Source organism: Paralichthys olivaceus, chromosome 3 (assembly GCF_024713975.1).
Source record: "Paralichthys olivaceus isolate ysfri-2021 chromosome 3, ASM2471397v2, whole genome shotgun sequence".
NCBI classification, from domain to species: domain Eukaryota; kingdom Metazoa; phylum Chordata; class Actinopteri; order Pleuronectiformes; family Paralichthyidae; genus Paralichthys; species Paralichthys olivaceus.
In genome coordinates this window covers 4,433,530-4,454,027 of record NC_091095.1, presented here as the reverse complement: position 1 = coordinate 4,454,027, position 20,498 = coordinate 4,433,530, and the positions used below count along the sequence as shown (strand labels likewise).

General features: G+C 41.2%; 1 protein-coding gene across 1 annotated transcript in view; it reads left to right on the top strand.

Moving 5' to 3' along the window:
- Positions 1-4,028, top strand: part of LOC109636574 (contactin-associated protein-like 4) — a 63,919-nt gene extending 59,891 nt beyond the window's left edge. The window contains exons 22-24 of the mRNA XM_020098344.2: positions 815-1,030; positions 1,768-1,839; positions 3,232-4,028. Coding sequence (XP_019953903.2) covers positions 815-1,030; positions 1,768-1,839; positions 3,232-3,428 — 485 coding nt within the window. The 3' untranslated portion in view covers positions 3,429-4,028. The remainder of the gene's footprint in view (positions 1-814; positions 1,031-1,767; positions 1,840-3,231) is intronic.
- The last annotated feature ends 16,470 nt before the right edge of the window (positions 4,029-20,498 follow it).

Here is a 20,498-nt window from a genome sequence, read left to right as displayed (position 1 = left end):
TTTTAGATTTCCTTTCTCAATGTTTTTGTTTATTTGTTTAGGTGATATAATTTCTTGTCCACACTACTTCTGATATTTTTTTTGTTCAGATTAACCACGTCAACGATTCGTCAAACACCAAAGAACAACGCTGTTGTCCAAGTATTTATAATTCAATTTGATCTTATAGGCTTCATTATACTGAAACAGACCATTCTGCTTTACAAAGTACTTTCACTTCGAGTACCTTGGGTTTATTTTGATGTTTATACCTTTGTACTTTTACTTGGATACTTGGATATATAATAGTAATTAACTCTAAGCACCGTTGACATGCATGATGGGAGAAGCACATTTGTTTTTCATTCAAATTAAAAACTCTCTGCATGTGTTTTGATTTAATATAAAAGTGAAACATGGAGGTAAAAAAAAAAAAAGAAATCCCACCACAGCTCTAACCTCTGTCCTGTCTCCCGTCTCAATCTTATAGGTTATATACGTACACGTGTATGAGATGTTTAATTCAAAGTGAAGTTATTTCCTGCTGCCCAGAGAATCACATTCAATCTAAAACTCAATCTCAGCTGCTCCACACAGCTGATAAACTGTCTCCGTGCTGTGTCTCTGTGGTGATAACGCAGATGACTGACAATGATGGGATCTGTTATCCGACTGTTCTTGAGGAATAATTGTACTTCACACTGACATTTACTGAGGATTTTATTCATGCACCTGATGCACACAAACTTTTAACCTTATGTTTCAGTGCAGGATCAAATATCCGTGTACAGCCAAACTACTTCATCAACTAACTCCATCGCTACTTTGTTCGCAGAGTCCGATGAGCTGGATGCGGAGCTGGCCGAGCTGGCCGCCCTCGGCTTCACCGGCTGTCTGTCGGCTGTTCGCTTCAACTCCATCAGTCCTCTGAAAGCCGCTCTGCTGCATCCTGACGGGGACGCCGTCGTCACCGGTCCACTGGTCCAGTCGAGCTGTGGCTCCTCCTCTCCAGCCAAGTCCTATACGGCAGAAACCACTCACTCCTTGTCAGGTACCAGGAGCCGACTCACATCACATACTGTTTTACAGTCACCCCCGCTCCTCTCAGCGTGTGGGAAACTGTGAGAATGTCTTTAATATTATTCTTAGCGACGTTCACTTCACTTTTTTATCGGCTCGTTAAACATCCTCCTCAATAAGCAGGGAGACTGATGGTACGACCAAAGATGAGAGAAGTCAGACAACTGCTTTCAACAAGTCTGTGCTGACTAATGGTTCCTACACTCACTCCACCTTTCTCCTCGTCTGTCCTTTCACTGCTCCACCTCATCTTTCTTCTCTTTCATGCCTCAGCGCTGGTGAAAAGCTGTAACCAGAGGCATCATGTCTCTGTTCTGTATGTCCCACTCTGACCCAACATCTCCGAGACACTGCGGGGGAATTTCTTTCAAATTTGGCACGAATGTTCTCTGGGAGATTAACCGATTCGATTTTGGTCAAAGGTTAAAGTCTCTGTGGTCCCACAAAAACAGGTTTTTGGTTTGGCGACTCTCAGAAACACTTGCACTCAAAGAACAACAGTTAGAAAGGTCAAAATAAAAAATACCTTCTTTCTCCTTCTCCCGGTTACACGTGTTTTTGGCCGTAACTCAAGAATTCATAATGACTCAATCATTTGGGTTTTTAAGTCCTCACAACAGATCCAGACAAACATACTTGATTTCTCTTTCCCTTATCTTTATTTATTTTAATGTGACTTCCTGCTTCTCTCTCTGTTTTCCTTTACAGATCAACCTGGTTCGGTGGATCCAGGTCAACCTTTAGTCAACGCTATCAGGAGTGACTCGGCTCTAATTGGAGGTAATGCAGTGCAACTCAGTGGAGAGAATAAAAACAATATATTGATATAATTAAATATATGGGAAAAAGGGCTAGAGAGGAGATGTGGGTGGGAAAGAGGGGAGAGAGAGGGAGAGAGAGAGAGGGAGGGAGAGACCACAAACTGTCATAATTAATTATTCATCATTCATTAACATAGGGATTCAGTCCCACGACTAATGAAACATATGATGGAAAATGCACACACACACACACACACACACACACACACACAGTGAGGAACTTTAACACAAACTTGTTTGAAAAACATATTTTGACATTTATCGTTGTGATTATCGATATCGACTGATGTGAACATTTTCATTACGATAACATATTTGTCCAGAACCTACATTTGTGACACAGTCAACAAAGGCTGCGTGCGTCCGCAACCTTTCATGACTTTTGCTCAGTGAATAGTTTGGAGGCTAAAGGGAAAAAAAAAAAGGTGGTGGCTTGTTTACAAGACCTGAGATCTGAATTCACACACATCACAAGAAAACCTTGGTTTTTCCATTTTAAAAGTGCATTAGTTAACTCGGGCTTGCAGTATTTTGTCTCGTACATTTACTTTGGTTTTATAATTAAAACCGAATGCACCGAAGTGCGTGAGTTTGTTTAAAGCTGGAACAAAACTTTGCAAAGACGTTTTCTAACTTTTCCAGACAAATGGGACTGTTTGTCGTGAGCTATTTCAGATTCAGATGGAAAATGTCAGGAGAGACAAAACCCACATCGTCTGAGAACAATACACAAAGAGACGTCAATGCCGAGCTGCAACGTTTAGACTGTGTCAGTGGATTCAATAATTAGCGCACAATAAAAGAAACGAAATAGTCTGATTCAATCTTAAGGTGTTGCCTTTTACATGTGAATTACTTTTTAAATCAAGAATCAAGCCACAGAAATAAAAGGAAATGCACATGTGGACGTGTATGTTTGTTTTTTTTCCGACCAGCAAACACAAGTTTAGGCTTCAGGGGATTTCTGAGCCAAACCAACAAATTAAAATGTCCAATACTTTGATCCAAAGTGGACGGACCAGATTACATACATGGGATGTTAAATCAGAACTCTATACATCAAACATGACCTGTGGAGGAACTGCAGAGAATTTGGCCCACAATGCAGCGGGAGATTCTCTGCTCAGACGTGTTCAGCAGAGGCAGAACCTGACGTAGAATTTCTGCTGTGGAGATCACATGTTTTTGCACATCGACACCAGCGTTGGCTCTTATCACCAGAATCTCTCTTGAGCCAGGCGGAGACGGTCTGTAGAAACTCCGGAGTTTCTCACTCGGACATTTGCGTCCATGCACTTCCTCTGGAGAAACTCTGCAAGCAGCTCATGTCTGTGTTTCTGTGTTTTTACAGGGGTGATAGCCGTCGTGATATTTGTCACCGTGTCTGCGTTGGCAATCATGGCCAGATTCATCTGCAGCAGAAAAGAGACATACCGAAACCAAGAAGTCAAAGCGGCGCAGCCCGATGATGGCCAGGAGTTTCCCTTCAGCAGCCCGGCGGACTCTCAGGGCGCTGCCAGTGAAAACCAGAAGGAGTATTTCATTTAGAAGCAGCCCTGAACCCCCACTGACCTCAGGGGACGGAGCGCTCAGTGCGTTACGAGACCCCACAGAGCCCCTCAGTCACTGGTACCAGTGCATGAAGACGATGGGAAGTCAGAAACAGAACAATCCATGACATTATTCATTCCCCTTCCGTTTGTACATATTGTACACAAACTGGAAAAAGTGTTCAAAGTGGATTTTGAGTCATCGGTGCTGTGTATTTTGAGGATGTAAATATCTACCAATATTAAAAAATGTAAATGTTGAGTTGTCTGGATTGCCAAGCTGTAATGTTATAAAATTATTTATTAAAAAGGAAAAAAACGCAGAATCGATAGTAAGATTTAAAAAAAACAACTTTGTTCCAGTCGAACTTGACTTTTTGGACTTGATTTATAAGCAGAACTTTTTCTACGAGGATGATATGAAACTTCTGTGAAATCTGAGCTGTCGGAGCCATATGTGTGAAATCGTGAGGAGACGGATTCGGCTGAGTGGACGGTTGACGTGTGTCAAAGCACAGACCCAGAATCAGCTGAAATCCATCATTTCAACACCTGCTGTATATATGAATACGAAATAAAAGTCACTCTTAAAACTTTACTTCCACACTTTGTCTTTGAGTTGGTCGGAGCTTTTTAAGTGACTCACTTTGCTCTTGTGTATGTGAGCTCGAGTAAAGCTTTTCCAATGAGCTTACACAGATTGTTCTCTCTTTCTTCTTCTCTGCACCTCCTGCCGTGAGAAACAGAGACCAGGACTCTGACAGTAGCTCCCACCAGTGAAGCTTTCAGCAGCTCGGGCTATAAAGCATCGACTGTCACCCTTTCCGCTCTGCAGACGTTTAATGTGTTTCCGCTGAAGCACTAATCTGTGTTTGTCTGACAGGTAGAATAAGAGATAATCACAACAGGAAATAGGAAGAATTGAAAAGGAGCTGACGCCGAGATATAAACGGTGCAATGAAAACCAGCCATCCAAATATTTATGTCAGGTATTTGTTCTTCACTGTCTCCGCAGTGCGTTGCATCGTGGGTGGGATTTACAGGCAGGAGCAGGAGAAAAGTAGAAAATGTAGTTTTCCATCTCGGTATGGTGTCATGCATCATGATTTTACCTCATTACAGCAGAATTTAAGTATTTGTTCTTTGTGTTTCTCGACTATTTAAGGGAATAATCCAACACGATGAGGATTTACGGTTCAGGAGAGAATTAACAGTTGCTCTGTATATCTGTTAAATTCTCATGGTGCACATAAAGAAATGCATTTTTATTTCCCTGCATAGTTAACAGCTTAAAACTTCACTTCATCAACTTCTGGCGCAGTACTACCGATACTTTGAATGCATCAAATGAACGTCATGGTTCAAACATTATATTGTTTTAATGATTTCTCAACTTCCTGCATCCAAAAAACAAACCATGGTTCAGTTTGATCTGGACAGAAACCACCTCTGTCAGACTGAACTTTGGTTTCTTGGTCTGAGGAACTTTTTGATCCTGGTATTTTGGATTTACCTGAAAGATCTGAAGATTACGGAAGGTGTGAAAGTTCCCTCTTCCTCCCAGTATTACCTCCTCACCACTTAAATGCAACCTGTCTGTACGGTGACTCATCCGTAACTGCTTGCATTATAATGAACTTGCATGTACAGTGTGAAAACTCAAATCCTCTCACAGAGAAAAAGAAGGATTATTAGTGCTGCAGAAAATCCGTTAAAAACTGAGCTGAGGTCTTTTGTTTCCATGTTAAATGAAGCTGAAACTCAGCAACGCTTTTTCCTCTCAGGAGCAAATTCAATTAACATAAATTTACATCACAGATTGTTGTTCCTCCAAAAAGTTTTCTGGGGAGCTTCTCTTTTTTTTTTTCTCCACATGACATTATTGATGTGTATTAATATGCTCCTGTCTGCAGAGTGACTCAGTAAAAGACTGAAACTGAAACATCCAGGAGATGGAAATGTCAAAGTCATTTTTTATGATGATGAAATTCGCTGCCACTTTCCAAAGCTGGAAGTTAAAGACTTCCTGGTTCCTAAAACAGCACTGATATAAATGCAGATTTGATTTTGTAAACGAGCTGAGTTCAACAACTGTGCTAAAACTTTTCTTGCACCCCCCCCCCCACCCCCCCCCCAGAAATACATTTATCTCATCTCAGTAAGAATAAATCTCATCAGCAATAAAACTTTACTACTGTAATTTATTAACTACAATAACTTGTAAGCAGAAGCAAACCCACTGCAGCTTTTGTTAATTCATCATCAAAGCACTTTTATACCCCAGGAAATTTAAAACTCTGCAGCTCTGCAATGAAAAAGGGACGAACACAGCAGAGCATGTAAACCAATGTCACTTAAACACGGCCACGTTATATTATATAGTTTAGTGAAGTCTAGGAAACGAACTTGATTTGAATGAAGGAAAAATTATATAAAAATAAAATATAAAAGGCAAAAATGTAACCACAGAGTCATAGAGTTGTGCTAGAAATAAAACAAGACATCAAACTCCTCTTTGGATATTTAACACGTCTTCATCGCAAAAGTCTATTTGAGTCATGGCAAATATACAAATATAACTAGAAAAGTGGATTCAATGTTCACGACGCAGAGAGTCTGATGATTCCTGAGGGTTTTGGCTTTTTCATTCCACGTTACAGATCATTTTACAATCCCGTCAGATCCTCCGTCACAACCATAGTCATTTATGAATAATCGTTTTGGATAAGTAGCACTACACGCACGCACGACTCAAAATTACCCAGACACCATCAGGATTTCATGCTCATCTTCAATGTAACATGTGAGCTCAGGCTTTGCACGGCTCACTGCGACGGTAATTTGATTTAACTGGCTGCTCACTCAAGGTTTGTGTCAAGTGTTACGAGTAAACGTGCACCGGGCCGAACAGAGAGAGTTGATTAATGCGCAGATGAAACAGCAGCGGTGGGAGAAGGTGGAGCGAGCACAGACTCCGCTGCTGTTTCCCGCTGCTTCCTGGAGGTGGGCTGGATAATTACCAGCGGCCTGGTCTCTGATTAGTGAACTGATGAGGCTGCAGTGCTGCGAGCAGAACCAGCATCCCCACCCACCTGATTATAAACGACATCGCAGACCTCTGTTGTCAGTTTGCATTCATCATAAGCAAAACACTGAGTCAAATTCAGAGCCGGACAAGTAAGTTTAATACAACATTTGCTGCTGATGCATCATTTGTGGTCACATATGAGGTTAGAGTTTTTAGATTTTGTTGGATTTATGTTTCATTAAGATCCATGAATTAGTCCCTGGAAATGTCAAGAAAAAAAAACCACCTCATTTTTTAACAGAGTGAAAAAAGCTGGATTCACCCCCTTTATCTGGTTTCGAGCCAAACATGTAATTGGTTCTTTCTTGGCCTTCGTCTCATCCATTCAATAGATTTCCTGGAAATCCGCAAAAATGTAAATCATCAACTTTTCTCTGAAGTAAATTTTTTTTTAAAGAAAGACCCAATTTGGTAAACTGGCTGAACAAGATTTAGTTTTATAATACAAGCACAGTTTGATTATGTTAACTTCCTGTGGCAGAAAGTTCTGTTTGAAATCCACCACAAAAGTTAAAAAAAAACTTCTTAACCTACAAATTGTATGTTAAAAAATTCCGGAGGGGGAAGTTTCTCTACACATCAGAGATCCTGGAAAAGTGATGTGAGGTGATGTTGCCTGTGAGCAGGACAAGTTCTGTTCAGAGCCCAGGCACAGAAACATGGCACCGAAATTACCGACTGTAGAAACCGGATTTCAGAACCCAACTCTAGTTGCCATAGGAATAAGTCCACTTCCACCTGACTGGCATACAGACACAGAGCTGCGGTAACGTTTTATCAGGATCAACCTTGTGTTGTCTGGCTATGGCGGAAATGTGTGTGAAGGGCTGAGGTGAGAAGTAGTTGTTGTCTTACACCACAACATCCACATCGTGGACTATTAATTAGGGACGTTTGCTTCATCTCGTCCCCGCCGGCGTTCGACCCTTCTCTGTTCTGATAAGAGCAGCGACACAGATCACTGGGCTTTGCTGCTCCGCTGATTACGTCTTCAGCAGGATTATTCAGAGGAGGCTCCATAAATAAAGGCGACCTGGCAGAGTCTCTAAACACCTGGTGTTTTATTGATATTCTACAGGAGAACAGTCAGAGTTTGTCTCTCTGATCACTCACTGCTTCACGTCTTCTCTCAGGATGTCAACAGGACCTCAGGTCTCACCTCTCTGACCTCCACGTGTCTCCACAGATGAAGCTACGTGTTTTATAACAATGAACGCAGGTTGTTTTTCAGCCCAGAGTTGAGAGAGTTTCACCTCAGCACATTTTCCATTTTCAATATAAAGTCTGAAGGATGTAAACAGCTCATCACAAACTTCAGCAGCCAAGGACACGTTCAGTGGACAAGACGTGACCAACAATCTTCTAACAGTCGACAACATGTTTGTTTGTTGGCAGGAAACTTCAACAAACACTTTGAACACTGAAAAGGGACATTTTGTCCAATCTTTGGGTGAACATGTATATATTTATATATATATATATTCTTTATTTCTTCAAACACAACTTGATTAAAATGTCTCACCAGCTCACAATTTCTATTTTTTACACAATAAATAAATCAGGATCATTTGAAAATGCTGCAATCAATACAAATGTCACACTCACTTGCTGTAAAAGGAATCTGAGGTGTTTAGTCTTTGCAGAAGGACACTGAACTCACGCTGACCGTGTACAAACCGTGAGGTGACAGTGTTTCATGAGTTACGCCTGCCTGCGCTCTCTCTCCCCTGTGGATCTTTGGCCTTGCTGTTGTGTGATTTGTTCTTTTCAGCTCCAGTCTCCAGGTTTTTAAACAGTTTGTTGAAGTAACTCAGTTCTCCTCAAGGCTTCCACGAGTCCAAGGACAGTGTAATGTGAACATTCACTCCAGGAGAAAGGTTGGATCGTTTCCAGAACGTTCTTATAGATTAAAGGTTTATTCGCTGAGGCTGATTGGAATTTCTTCAGTTTGCTCTTTAAACTTTTAGGATAAAATCACATTTGACTCAGTGTTGAGGTGTGTGAGGTTTATCATATTCATCTTGGCTTACTGTGTTTATTTCACGATTATTTCTGCCTCCTCTTTTCTATCTAACATTGTGGAGACACACGGGAGCAGATGTCGGACCGAGGGGCCCAGACTGTAACTATATATAAATATATAACTCAAGTTTGATGCCACATGGAGTCACAGCTGGAGAGGCAGCTCGGCCCAGGTGGAGGCTGAAGAAAACACTTTCATTTTTACCATCAGGCAGATTGAACATGTCGTCACAATGGATTCTGGGTATAAGGTCACATCAGTTCGTATGAAGAATTGTTCCAGTTGATATTTTCCTGATGAGCAGCACATCCACATCGTGTCATTATTGTGTTATTAGTTGCACAAAGCCACGACAAATGATTGTAATTAATCAGACATCAAAAACAACCTCTTCTTTGTAACCTGACCATGTTTTTTTTATTATTATTTCTCATTCATATTAAAAGTCAAATTGGAATTTAAACCTTTTTAATTAAAGACATGTCTCTGTCTCATGAGAAGGAATTTAAATGAATTAGCTTCTCCATGGGTGAGGAATTCTGAGTGGCAGTAATTGTCACTGGTGTTTCATCTGTGTGTGCAGGCGTTCAAAGAAAGTTTAGGAGCTCACATAATCTCACTTATGTTAAATTATATCCCTGACTTTTTTCAGTATCCAGTTGATTCAACAAATGTGATGTGAGTAAGAAACTATTTAACTATTTAGCTATAATCTGAATTTAGAAAAAAAACAAGTTGACAAATTAAGTTATTACAACTTAGTGTTAAGTGAAATTAACCAGTAGGAACTGTAACTGGACATCGATTTCCTCGATTTTTACCTTCACCAAAGACACATTACCACAAAACCTGGTGGAAGGAAGCAGCATGTTTAAAGGACTGATATTTATCAGAGTGTCTACTTTGGTGCAGGCCCAAATAAAATATCATATCTAGTGAATTTATGAGTGAATAAGTTGTTGCATTAATATTGTCCAATCACAGCATATTGGTTTCGATTGAGGGTTTTCTCCTTTGCAGTATCTGCAGTCATCTAGTTTGGTTTCTGCGCTACACCCACCACCCACTCTGTGACCCACACAGAATCAGATTTGTAGGCGTATCTGGATTCAAATGACATATACAGTGTTTGTACTGATCTGCGCTGGCAGCATCCTGCCTGTCGTGCTGAGCGTCAAATTCCCTCAACTCCTCCGTGTAATTATTCAGACTCTGCTCCTGTAATACATCAGTAATGCTGCATATGGCCCAGGGTCAGAGCAGAGAGGCCAGGCAGCCAGAGCCTGTTTCCAAGGCTTTGAACTCTCGGAGACACTGACACATTTCAGCAAATCTAAAAAGAGCCTGCTTTCTGTGACACTTTGGAGAAACGAGGTGAAAACTTGTCAACCACTAAACAAGAGGCCCAATCACATACATCACTGATGCACAGAGACAGGGTGGGAGATGAATTTCAAAAACTCTGGATTTCTTTTACTTTTTCACCTCAGTTTCCTTAAAGTTAATTATCATGAATGTTGTAACAGGTGTCACGCGCTGATAAGAGAATTTGGAAGACTCGTAATCCCCTTTCATTCACATTTTATTGTTGTGCTTATTGGGGGCTTAGTGCCTTGATGCGATTCACCCATGAGTTATTCTGCTTTGCACTTCTTTTCATTTGCAACTAAATACCCAATCATTCAGCCTCTTTCCATCTCCAAATCCAGATTGATTCTTGTTTGTGTTACTCTCCGCTCACCACTAAATTATCTACCTCGCCCTTTGCCTGCAAAGACGTTCAGAAAGCCACCAGAGATCTCTATTGCACCCACCTTGAACTTGAAAGGAAAGTTGTTTTCGCTCTCGGCTCCATGTTCAGCTACGGTTCAGTCGAATGCACAGACAAAATAGCGGAGCTTGTTACCGCCGCCTCCAACACCTCCCTCTGCGGATTCGGGGCTTCGCCGCAGTTTGGATTTGTTATTTTGCAGCTGCAGCCTCCAGGGCTTTAACCTGAGTGGGCACAGCTGAGTGCTCCTCTGGGCGTTGATAGCTCTATGAACATCTTGATGAGGGTGTCAGTGTTGTTGTGTGAAAGTTCTGAATGTATTCTTTTCATTGTTAATCGTATCAGTCAAGCACTGTCTGCAAGAAGGTTCCCGGTTTGAATCCCAGTTTGGCCAAGGGTCGTTCTGAAAGGAGTTTGCATCTTTTCTCAGTGTCTGCGTGGGTTTTCTCCAGGTAGTCCGGCTTCCTCACACATGCATGAGGTCAGGTTATTTGGAGACTTTGAATTGACCGTAGGTGTGAATGTGAGTCCATTGTGTACCCCACCTCTCGCCCATTTTCAGCTGGGATTGGCTCATGTCCCACTCACCTTCCTGGAAACGGATGTAAGGTGTCAACCATCGTCCAGGCACCTGCCCGCATCCCACCCCCTGCTCCCAAAGATGAGGAGGTTCATTATCTTCTCGTGGACATTTGTTAACTTTGCTTCTCATCTTGCTCCTTTTAGTTTCTCTCACTCTGTCTCGTTGGCCCAGAGACGAACTACACTTCCACTGAGTGTCCCCAGTCAGGACGTACAGTCAAAACTGTTGTGATAATTATTTCTCTATTCGACCCACACACTTATCAAAGTTTGAAAGTCAAACAAACAACAAATGTATTGACAGTTACAGGTTCAAATCCTGTTGAGATGAACAGAGGGAGATTTTACCAAGCAGGTTTCACAAAACTGAGGAAATCTGTTTCAGCTAGTTTTTATTATGTTCAATCACGAACTTGAAAAACATCATTACACAGCTCCCGGTATTTCAATAACCATAAACTCATCTTTCTGCCATTTGTTCTTCCTCTTGAACCTGTTTGTTCAGGAGATGTTGAAAAATGTCTCTGAAGAGTTTATTTGGGATTTTCTTCAAAGCATTTTGATGAGCAATCAACATGGATCCTCAGATATTGAATAATACTCAGCCACAGAGGCTGTGTACCAACTTTGATGAGATCCGTGTGCAAGGTTGTGCCACATTGTCAGTATTTTGGTACTTTTATATTTGAAAAACTTAGTCAAAATGTTGATTTACAAAAATGTTTTAGATCATTCAGAACAATTTCTTTCAAAAAATTCTAAATAGCTTGGCTTGGCCTCCGTCCATGTTCTCCCAGTCTCTGTCGACATGTCCTGACACCGCTGTCTAATCGAATACAAGTACTAGACTAATCATAAAAAGTTCCAGTTACTCATGATGCACTGAGTTTTATTGTCTGCACATCAATCATCATGCACACGAGGACAGACTGATAAATGAGGCAATGTTCGATCTCTATAAACTGACCAGTTACACTTGCAAACATCAGACTTCACATAATCAGCCCATAAACTCCACATTAGCTGTTAGGGATGAAAATGATGTTTAACTGAGATTTAAAGATGGAGATTTAAAAGAGGAATGAGGTTTTATGGTTTTTTTCCATTTCCTAGAATGCTTAACCATTTGTCTGTCACTCTCAGTTTATGACCACATCAATCACACGTTTTTATCCACATCCTCTTTCTACAGACTGGGATGGAAGAAAGGGAGAGTCCACGCTGAGCAAGGGACATCAACTGATTCCAGGTTAACTTTCATTCATAAAACTTGGATTTTATACATAGACATTCATCAGGGTTGGAACAGTGAAGTCAGTCTCGGCATCTCGCCAATCACCTACTGTATCTACGTCCTGAACGACTGCCAGCTGTGATTGGTCGGAGTCCAACATAGTCCAACATCGATTCTCGGCCAAGTCTAGGCAAGAATTTATGACTTCATTATTTAATCTGACACAGCGGCCATCTGAGAAGACAAAGGTTCTGTGTTGTACGAGCATCAGACAACGGAGGAGAGAGAGCTGGGGACAGAAAATGGGATTTGAGTCAAACGGCAGTGGGTTAAAGACAATTACACAACAACACTGTGCACCATGAAATATGAAGCAATATTTCTAAATTTAAAGGCCGAACAGTGACGCAGCTACACAGTATTGCACATCTCATCGTGTCAATGCACAGTTCATGGTCAACGGATCTATGAAGCTGAGCTCACAGGTTTAAAAACAGCAGATTTCATGTTTTGCAGATAATGCTTCACCATCTGTTTCATGGGATATTTATGTCCATATTTCTGAGCAGCGACACTCAAATCAACATTCTGCAGTCGTCCAAGCTTGCCAGAGCCAGACAGAGGAAATGGAGAGTTTAGTTTTAGTTAAATTCAAGCTCATTCGATGGACTCACCATGTTTAACCAAGCAGCACCTCCTGTGAGCAGATTGCGGACCACTTGAGATTCTTTCGATGAGGACGAAATCAAAACTGAACTGAACAACCTCAGCTCCTGTAAGAAAGGGGTTGGCTCCACATATTAAACAGGATGTTTCAACCTGGGGCATCCCCTGGGAAATAAGGCCTGTCATTGCCTATAATAACTGCACATTTCAGGCACTTTAAGTTTTGTGGGTTAAACATTTGGGATTCCGCTGGACCCTGGGGTCGATGCACAACCTGCTATCAGAAATCATTTTTAAACAATAAGGGGCAATAATCTCCCTATTGCTTCTGGAGACTTGTTGGTAAATGTATTTTTCTTAGTATATCTTCTTTTGACCAGTCAGCTCCAATTAATTGTGTTTAATAATCATTTAAACACAGTGTGTTTTGTTGAGTTAGGCCTCTTGGTCATAACGATAATTTGACAAATTTAGAAAATTGAAATGTGCAGCTGCTAAAGACTTTTCACGAGAGGAATACACTGTGATGAAATGAAATATGGACCTTCATCCCAGATCAAAAGCATAATGAGGGACCATTAGTCCTTTGTGGACGTAATGTGAATATATCCATTGTCTTGATTGTTGTATTTCATGTTGCGAGTGGAGTTGCAGCTGATACAAGACGTGTGTGATGATTAAGTATCATCAGTCGATCAATCAATGTCAAGGCAGGTCTGGACCAATCTGGTTTTCTAGTTCTCTTAAATAATTTGTACATAACACATCAGTGCTTCTTGCATGAGCTCCATTTGGTCCCACGATGAAAATCATCTTTCATCCTGAGACCCGTTTAATTTCCCTCTGCCCCCTCATCTCTATTCTTCCATCATCTATATTCTCTTTCCCGCCGCCTACTATGCCTTCCACATAAAGCTGAAACGTGGAAATATGTGCAGATGTTCAAGCAATGCAATTGTTAGTAATGTGTTGCTCAATACCCTGTGAATTGACTGTCAGTACTGAGACAGTAAGAAACAACAGACCCCCCCCCACACTCTGCTCAGGAATCCCATGTAATTACAACATGGAACAATCATAGTCAGTACTAATTATGTAAAAGCATGTAAATGATTGTAGTGCTCTAATGGTTACATATTCATATATTCATCATGCAGTGAACCAAATAAGAAAATCTTAATGTGAAACGTTTCATTGGATAAATTATTTGCGGCGCTGTCAGAACGATCAAACTTGATCAAGCTCTCAGCTTTCGCCTCATGCTGCCGTGTCCCTGAAGGAAACACCAACTGGCATCAGCACAGCTCCAATCCAGCGAATCCTCTTCAGCTAAACAGCCGAGTTCAATCTACTGCTGATTGTACTTTTCGCCGTTTAAAGGACAAATGCGGGTGCTGCTGTGAACTGTGCCAGATGCAACGTCAAAAGAAAAAAATGCTGCCAATTAGTTAGGAAGCGGGAGAGTTGGGTTGATTGAATTCTCGTCACGTTTTCACTTCGCACAAAGAATGAAAAAGTAGAAAATCCAATTTTTCAAACAATGCAAACTAAACAGCAGCTGTCTCACTCTTAAGGAAGTCAAATCACAAAAAGGAGAAAATATGCATAATAAGTGAACGCTCTGAGACAGAACGCCAGCTCCTCCTCCCTCGTGGGTTTCAGGAGGCGAGGGACCGGGGACGGGAAGCCGCAGCAGACGAGGTGACGAGAAGACATTTCCTCCTCACAGGCTCTTTGAGACCTTGCCTCATCTCGATCCCTCTTTCTTTGCAATGTCAAAGAGAATCTGTATCGATCAGGTTTAAGCAGTTGCATGAATCTGGTGCAGTAGTTACTGTTGGCAAGGTATCATACCATCGACTTATATCTCAACGAGAGCTCGGTTCGAAGTTTAGAGTTTGGAGAGGGAAGGAGCTTGAGGTCTTTACTGAACAAACAGTCTGACATTAAAAAAACATGACTGATATGAAATGTTGGGCCAGTTTCTGAACTTTGTGACCTACAACCAGCTGATAACTTCTCAGTTCTGTTTGATATTCACACACAGTGGGCTACTGTTCCCTCCTAAGAGATCGTGCTGCATTATGATTCATTTCACCCACTGGTTTGGAAACAAGTGTGTATGTTAACGTGGCTGCAGTGAGTGGACGCATCAGTCGGCTCAGACTTGAGTTGTTAGCTATCATGGTGAGAATGATAAATGGCTTGTTACTTTTCATAGATAGGCGAGGTGGCCAGTGTGAATTTTACATACAGATGGACAGCTCACCAAAAATGAAGCCCAATCCTCTTGATCGCCCCCTGGTGGCTGGCTGCAGTATAGTTTGTCAAAGGCGCAATTTTGGGGCAATGGGATCTGGAATATTTTAGCTCCATTTTTGTACAAATGGAGAGCAGGACTAATATCTTCTGACCATGTTAAAGAAAATAAAATAAAACGTTTTATTTAATCAAGATTCACTCATAATTATCTGAGAAGGTGGATTTGGATGAAATGAAACTGACGGAAACATAACCTCCTTGGTGAAGCTAATATCCCAACATTATCAACACTTATCCTTCATTCTTGTGGACCAGTGTCTTATAAACTCATGCATGTTTGTATGGAAGGTTAATGCACCTGAATCTTCTCCCACTGTCTTTTAACTTCCTCACCCACGTGTCGTGTCTCCATGAACCTGGACACACCTGCTCCCACTTTTGCAGTCACCTGACCCAACATCTACTTTGTTCCCAAAACTCTGCTGAGGCTTGATTTTGAACAGATGCCAAGTTGCCATCTGCAAGTTTGTGTGGTGACTCAAAGACTATTAAATCTGCATTTTCCCTGCTGAGACTCTGCTCTATGACTTAAACGCATGTGTGACACTAAGCTGTTGTTGTTTTTGCTGGTGCTCTGATTACACCTTCTGGCTTCAGGCAAAGTTGACCCTGATTTGCATGTAAACAAACTGTGACCAACAGAGACATGTATTTGTATTTAAGAGAAAACAAAGTGTGATCAAATCTGAATTTAACTGAAAAGTGGTCACTTAAATGGAGCCTTAGATTAAAATATTGTTATGCACGTCACAGACTTCTGCATTCTTTGTTTCTCCAAACACTTACTTAGGTTTTCTGCGTGACAAACGTGGACTTGAGATGTCAGTGCAATGAATAAAGGATGCAGCAAAAAAACAGCTGCACCAAAAAATAAAACAACCAAAAACAGACTTCCCCAAACCTGCATGATGCTACTCTGGGATTAAAAATATAAATACAATCCCCTCTCAGACTTGCCGACACACCCGTCCATCACAGCAAACCAGAATCTTTAGCGTGACCTTACCATGAACCTGTCATCAGACCACACAGCCCGTCTGGTATCATTTCTTATGTCCGTCAGAGTCTGAATCACCTTCACTTGTCCTTATCTTCTGATTCATGAGGGATCGTCTGTCATCTTCTCAAGCAGCTTCTTCTTCTGTCGTAAAGAGAGTTTGGTGGGATTAAATAAAAAATTGCTCAATCATCTCTCGTCACCCTTTTTGTCATTAATTCAATAATTATAGCTGGATAACTTCAGGCTCTAGTGTCAGAGGCAAACCCTCGCTGTCTCGCACATTTCAACTTTATTGGATATGCACTGACAGATTTACAAGCTCCACTTGAACAGCTCAGTTTAGGACTCTGCTTCCAGAGTGACATCAGATGAACTTAAGATACATGCAGCTTTCGTTACCTACTATAAGTCAAACCCAGAAAAAAAACAGGCACGTAAACAGGAATGTGCAAATATATACATTTTTATTTATAGTTGCGTGCGTGTATGTGTGTGATTGTGGATCTCTGCTGTTGATACAGCTTTTGGACCCAAGGCCTTTAAGAATGATGATCGGGCTGAGGCAGTTTTTCTGGAATCCAAAGATACCTCCACACCGAGCTCCTCTCCTCTTCTTCATACTCTGTCTCTTTTCCCTGCTGAAGATTTCAGGATGATTTTCTCCACACGGTGTAATAATGTCATCCCAGAGAAGACGGATGAGCTGCCTCCTCTGTTTGAGTGCGACTTTGTTCTTTTTATGCCTCGATGCTGGCGACAGTCATGGCCAGAGGCTTCTTTTTTTTTTTGGGCCGTCCGTCCCATTTTTGATTTTGTGTATCTCAGAAACACAATTTTTCTTCAGATGTTTACTTGGATGAACTAAACAGAATTTGGTGGCAAATTCCAAGCTAACTTTTAACCTTGGAAAGCACCAGACAGGGTTATTAGACCCGGCATTGTCTGTCCGTCTGTGCGCTACATTCTTGTAAATGCAATGTCTCAGAAACACATTGAGAGAAGTTCATTACATCTGGTACAAATAGCACTTGGACTGACTGGTGGACTGAGTGCAAGGTTAAAGATCATTGCATTGGGTTCTCAAGCTGTTTTTTAGAGCTTAAACAGAAGCATTTTTCAAACAAAGTTACAACTATGCCGAATTGATAATAAGCCGATGTCAGATCTATGAGATGTAGAGTACGAAGGACACATGTCGCGTTGTGTAAAATTCTTCGATGCGCTCTCTTAATAACAAAGGGAAATCAAAACTCACCGGATCAAATGAAAACAATGCAACAAACACATGAACCTTGGTCCCAACTTTCAGATGTGAAAACGCCCTCACAGAGATCTTTGGTCAGAACCATGCTGCCACGTGCACTAAAAGTATATTAAGACTGATAATTGGGGCAGAGTTGAACATTGGAAAGTGAACCTGGAACTGCAGCTTTAGAGCGTGTGGCACATGGCACACAGCGGAAACTCTGCTTCCTCCGCAATAGCAGCTTTAATGACAGCAGGAGTCGCAGTCTGGGGCATGAAATGAAACACTGGGATGGGCCTCAGCAGGTATCCACTGGCAGCGCCCCCTGTTGTGATATCAGTCAACTCTTCAATTGTGAAATGTGCTTAAGTCCACAGGTGAGCAATGATCAAAACAATAGTCCTGCTGTGAAGCGCTGCTGCGAGCTTTGTTTGAAGAAAAGACAAAGAGCAGAGAATCAAGACCAGAAAGTTTTACTGGTTTGATTATTGGGAAGGAGAAATAGATTTGCATGAGACATGAAAAAGAACCAGTAAAACTTTTATATGTGATTACTTTAGAATCCATTAATTCAAATGCTATTAAGTTAGACAGTGGATGTCTCAGTCCAACCAAAACGTCCCTGAAACTGTGTCCAATCAATTTTATTCAAATATAAAAATGTCTTTCTCTCAAATCAGCATTTACTCTCCTGCATGTGATGGAGGAGGAAATGGTACAGACACAAGTGTGACTTGCTTTTTTGCAGTTTTACCCTGAATATGAAAGGAGTTGAATTGAAAATATTATTTGAATTTACGTTTTTTATGATGTTGATTTGTAGGCTACACAGTTTTGTGAAGATTTTTAACAGTGATTACTGCAAAGCTGTTTATGAGGGGGGTAATTATTAATGGAACGCAATAAGCTGTGACAGTAACAAGGCTATCTGGCAGGACTGCGGGGCTTGTACCGGGTGAATCCTGGGAGCACAGGGTGTCAGGGAGGTGGCAGCTCTTGGCACGAAGCCTCTGAGACGTCAGGTGCTAGTGGTCCTGTCTCCCAGGAGAAGGGTTTTTCAAACAGGTGTTTGCCCTTTTGGAAAAGTCTAGTGACAGTCCTTCACCTTTCCTCCCTCCAGGGGCAATAGACCCTTCAGTGATCATCGACTGACAGTTTATGACCCGCTCTGCTGTGCATGCAGCCCTCTGCAGCTCGGCACCGGGGCCAGAGGTGGTCTGCTGATTGATAAGCCTGGAGGGCATCTGAGCATCGCAGCTAATTATGATTAATGGCTCTGTGTCTGCTGGATCACAAACTGCAGATGCGTGAAATTAACTTTAATTACTCAGTTTGTACAGTTCAGTTGTTTTTGTTTTGTTTTGCTCTGATGGAAAAGTGACGAGCTAAATCCATCAACTGTGCAAAATGGCTCAGGTTGTGAATGTAAATGTACTGTGTAAATTATACTTAGATCAGTAGTTTGTTCGATCAAGATAAATAATTCATTTCATATCAGCACTGAGTATTTGATGTAACCTGAGTGTTGAAGGATTCAAGAGTCTGCCTCTCTTTAAAGTGGATCTATACCATGTTCATATCTTTCTGTTTGACACAGATATTTAATGGAACCGTACCAAAAGGTTCAAACCCCATTTGTGTTACTCGTGAAAATCATTTTCTTGTTATCATGTTGTGATCTTGTGAAGATGTTGTGGTTTTCCTCTAAATAACCCACCTGACAGATGGCTTCCCTGATGCCAACATGATAAATACTCTTTTAAAGCTGCATTAAACTGCATCATTTCATGCTGACTGGCTCAAAGATGCATATATCACCCTTAATGGAGTCATAGGATCTCATGCATTATTCATGAGCTCTTCACAGATTCAGGCGGCGCTATCAAAATAAACTGGGAAATTTTTCAACTTTTCAAACACCTGCTCTCTTCCTGTCTCACTGCCGGTTCCTGTTGCATGTTCAGCAACTCATGATGATTGAACGTGACGACCCCATGACAGTGAGCGAGGATACAGTTGTTGAGAAAGATAAATAGGACGGCAACTACAGGAGTTATTCAGAGCACACACCTCAGCCAAGGCCACACAATCAACTAAAATTCAATCAAGCTGCACCAAATCGACACATTTCATAGATATCAGTCTTCTCAGTATCTCTGATTGTTTCCATCAAAATCTCAGAATTATTTCTTGAGAAATCAACAAAAAATCGAATCCTCTGCCCCAGATTACGTAATCCTGCTCAAACACAGACAAACAACCGACGGCAACATCTTGAGATAAGATACATAAGATGAGAAAATGTTTTCTTTCTTCAGGCTGCAATGTAAATCAATAAAGAAAGCTTGGATTGGTATTTTGCATGTCATACTAAAGAGGCTTGTGTAGCTACTCAGCATAAATACACATTACGTTTCTGTGCGGGCATAATCACTGTGGAAGGTTTAATTCCTAAATCACGTTAAGTTCCCAACTTCTGCATTAATGGTCCCTTTTGTGAATTTACACTCGATTTAAATACAATGGTTAAAAAGCCCAAATATAAATTCACTTGTATAAGGTGCATGTGGTGTCAGGCATAAAATGGAGTTTCTTCGCCAACTGGTACAACGGATTATAACGCTGAGTGTGACCACTGTTTATCATCCCCCTGCTCATAATTTCCCACAAGGGTTTTTTTTGCATAGCTCTGCATTCTCTCAACTTTGCCTCCATGATGCATTTCAGCCTCCAGGATTGATGCTTTCCACTGCCTGAGTTTATATAAACATATTTCAGGATGTTATGGTGCACGCTTTATGAGTGGAGAGGTGCATTGTGGGGAGACGTGAGCATTGTTTACTATGGTGTTCGATGCGTTGGAAGCAGAGACCCTTGGAAAAAAAGGCAGCAGTAACAAAAGTAATTTCCAGTGTGAAGAACGCTTCTCTTGGTTAATGTTTTGGAATAAATGCTTCAAGGCAACAGTGTGGACCATTTGTGAAGATAATCTGTGGATTTATGGTCTGTTACTGGAGTTGAAGGCCTTCTCCTCAATGGTTATTGTTGTTCTACATCAGGTGAAGTTAGTGTCAGCCATCTGGGCTTTGGAGTTTATTCAAATAGAGAACTATACTTAGAAAGCAGAGCAGCTATA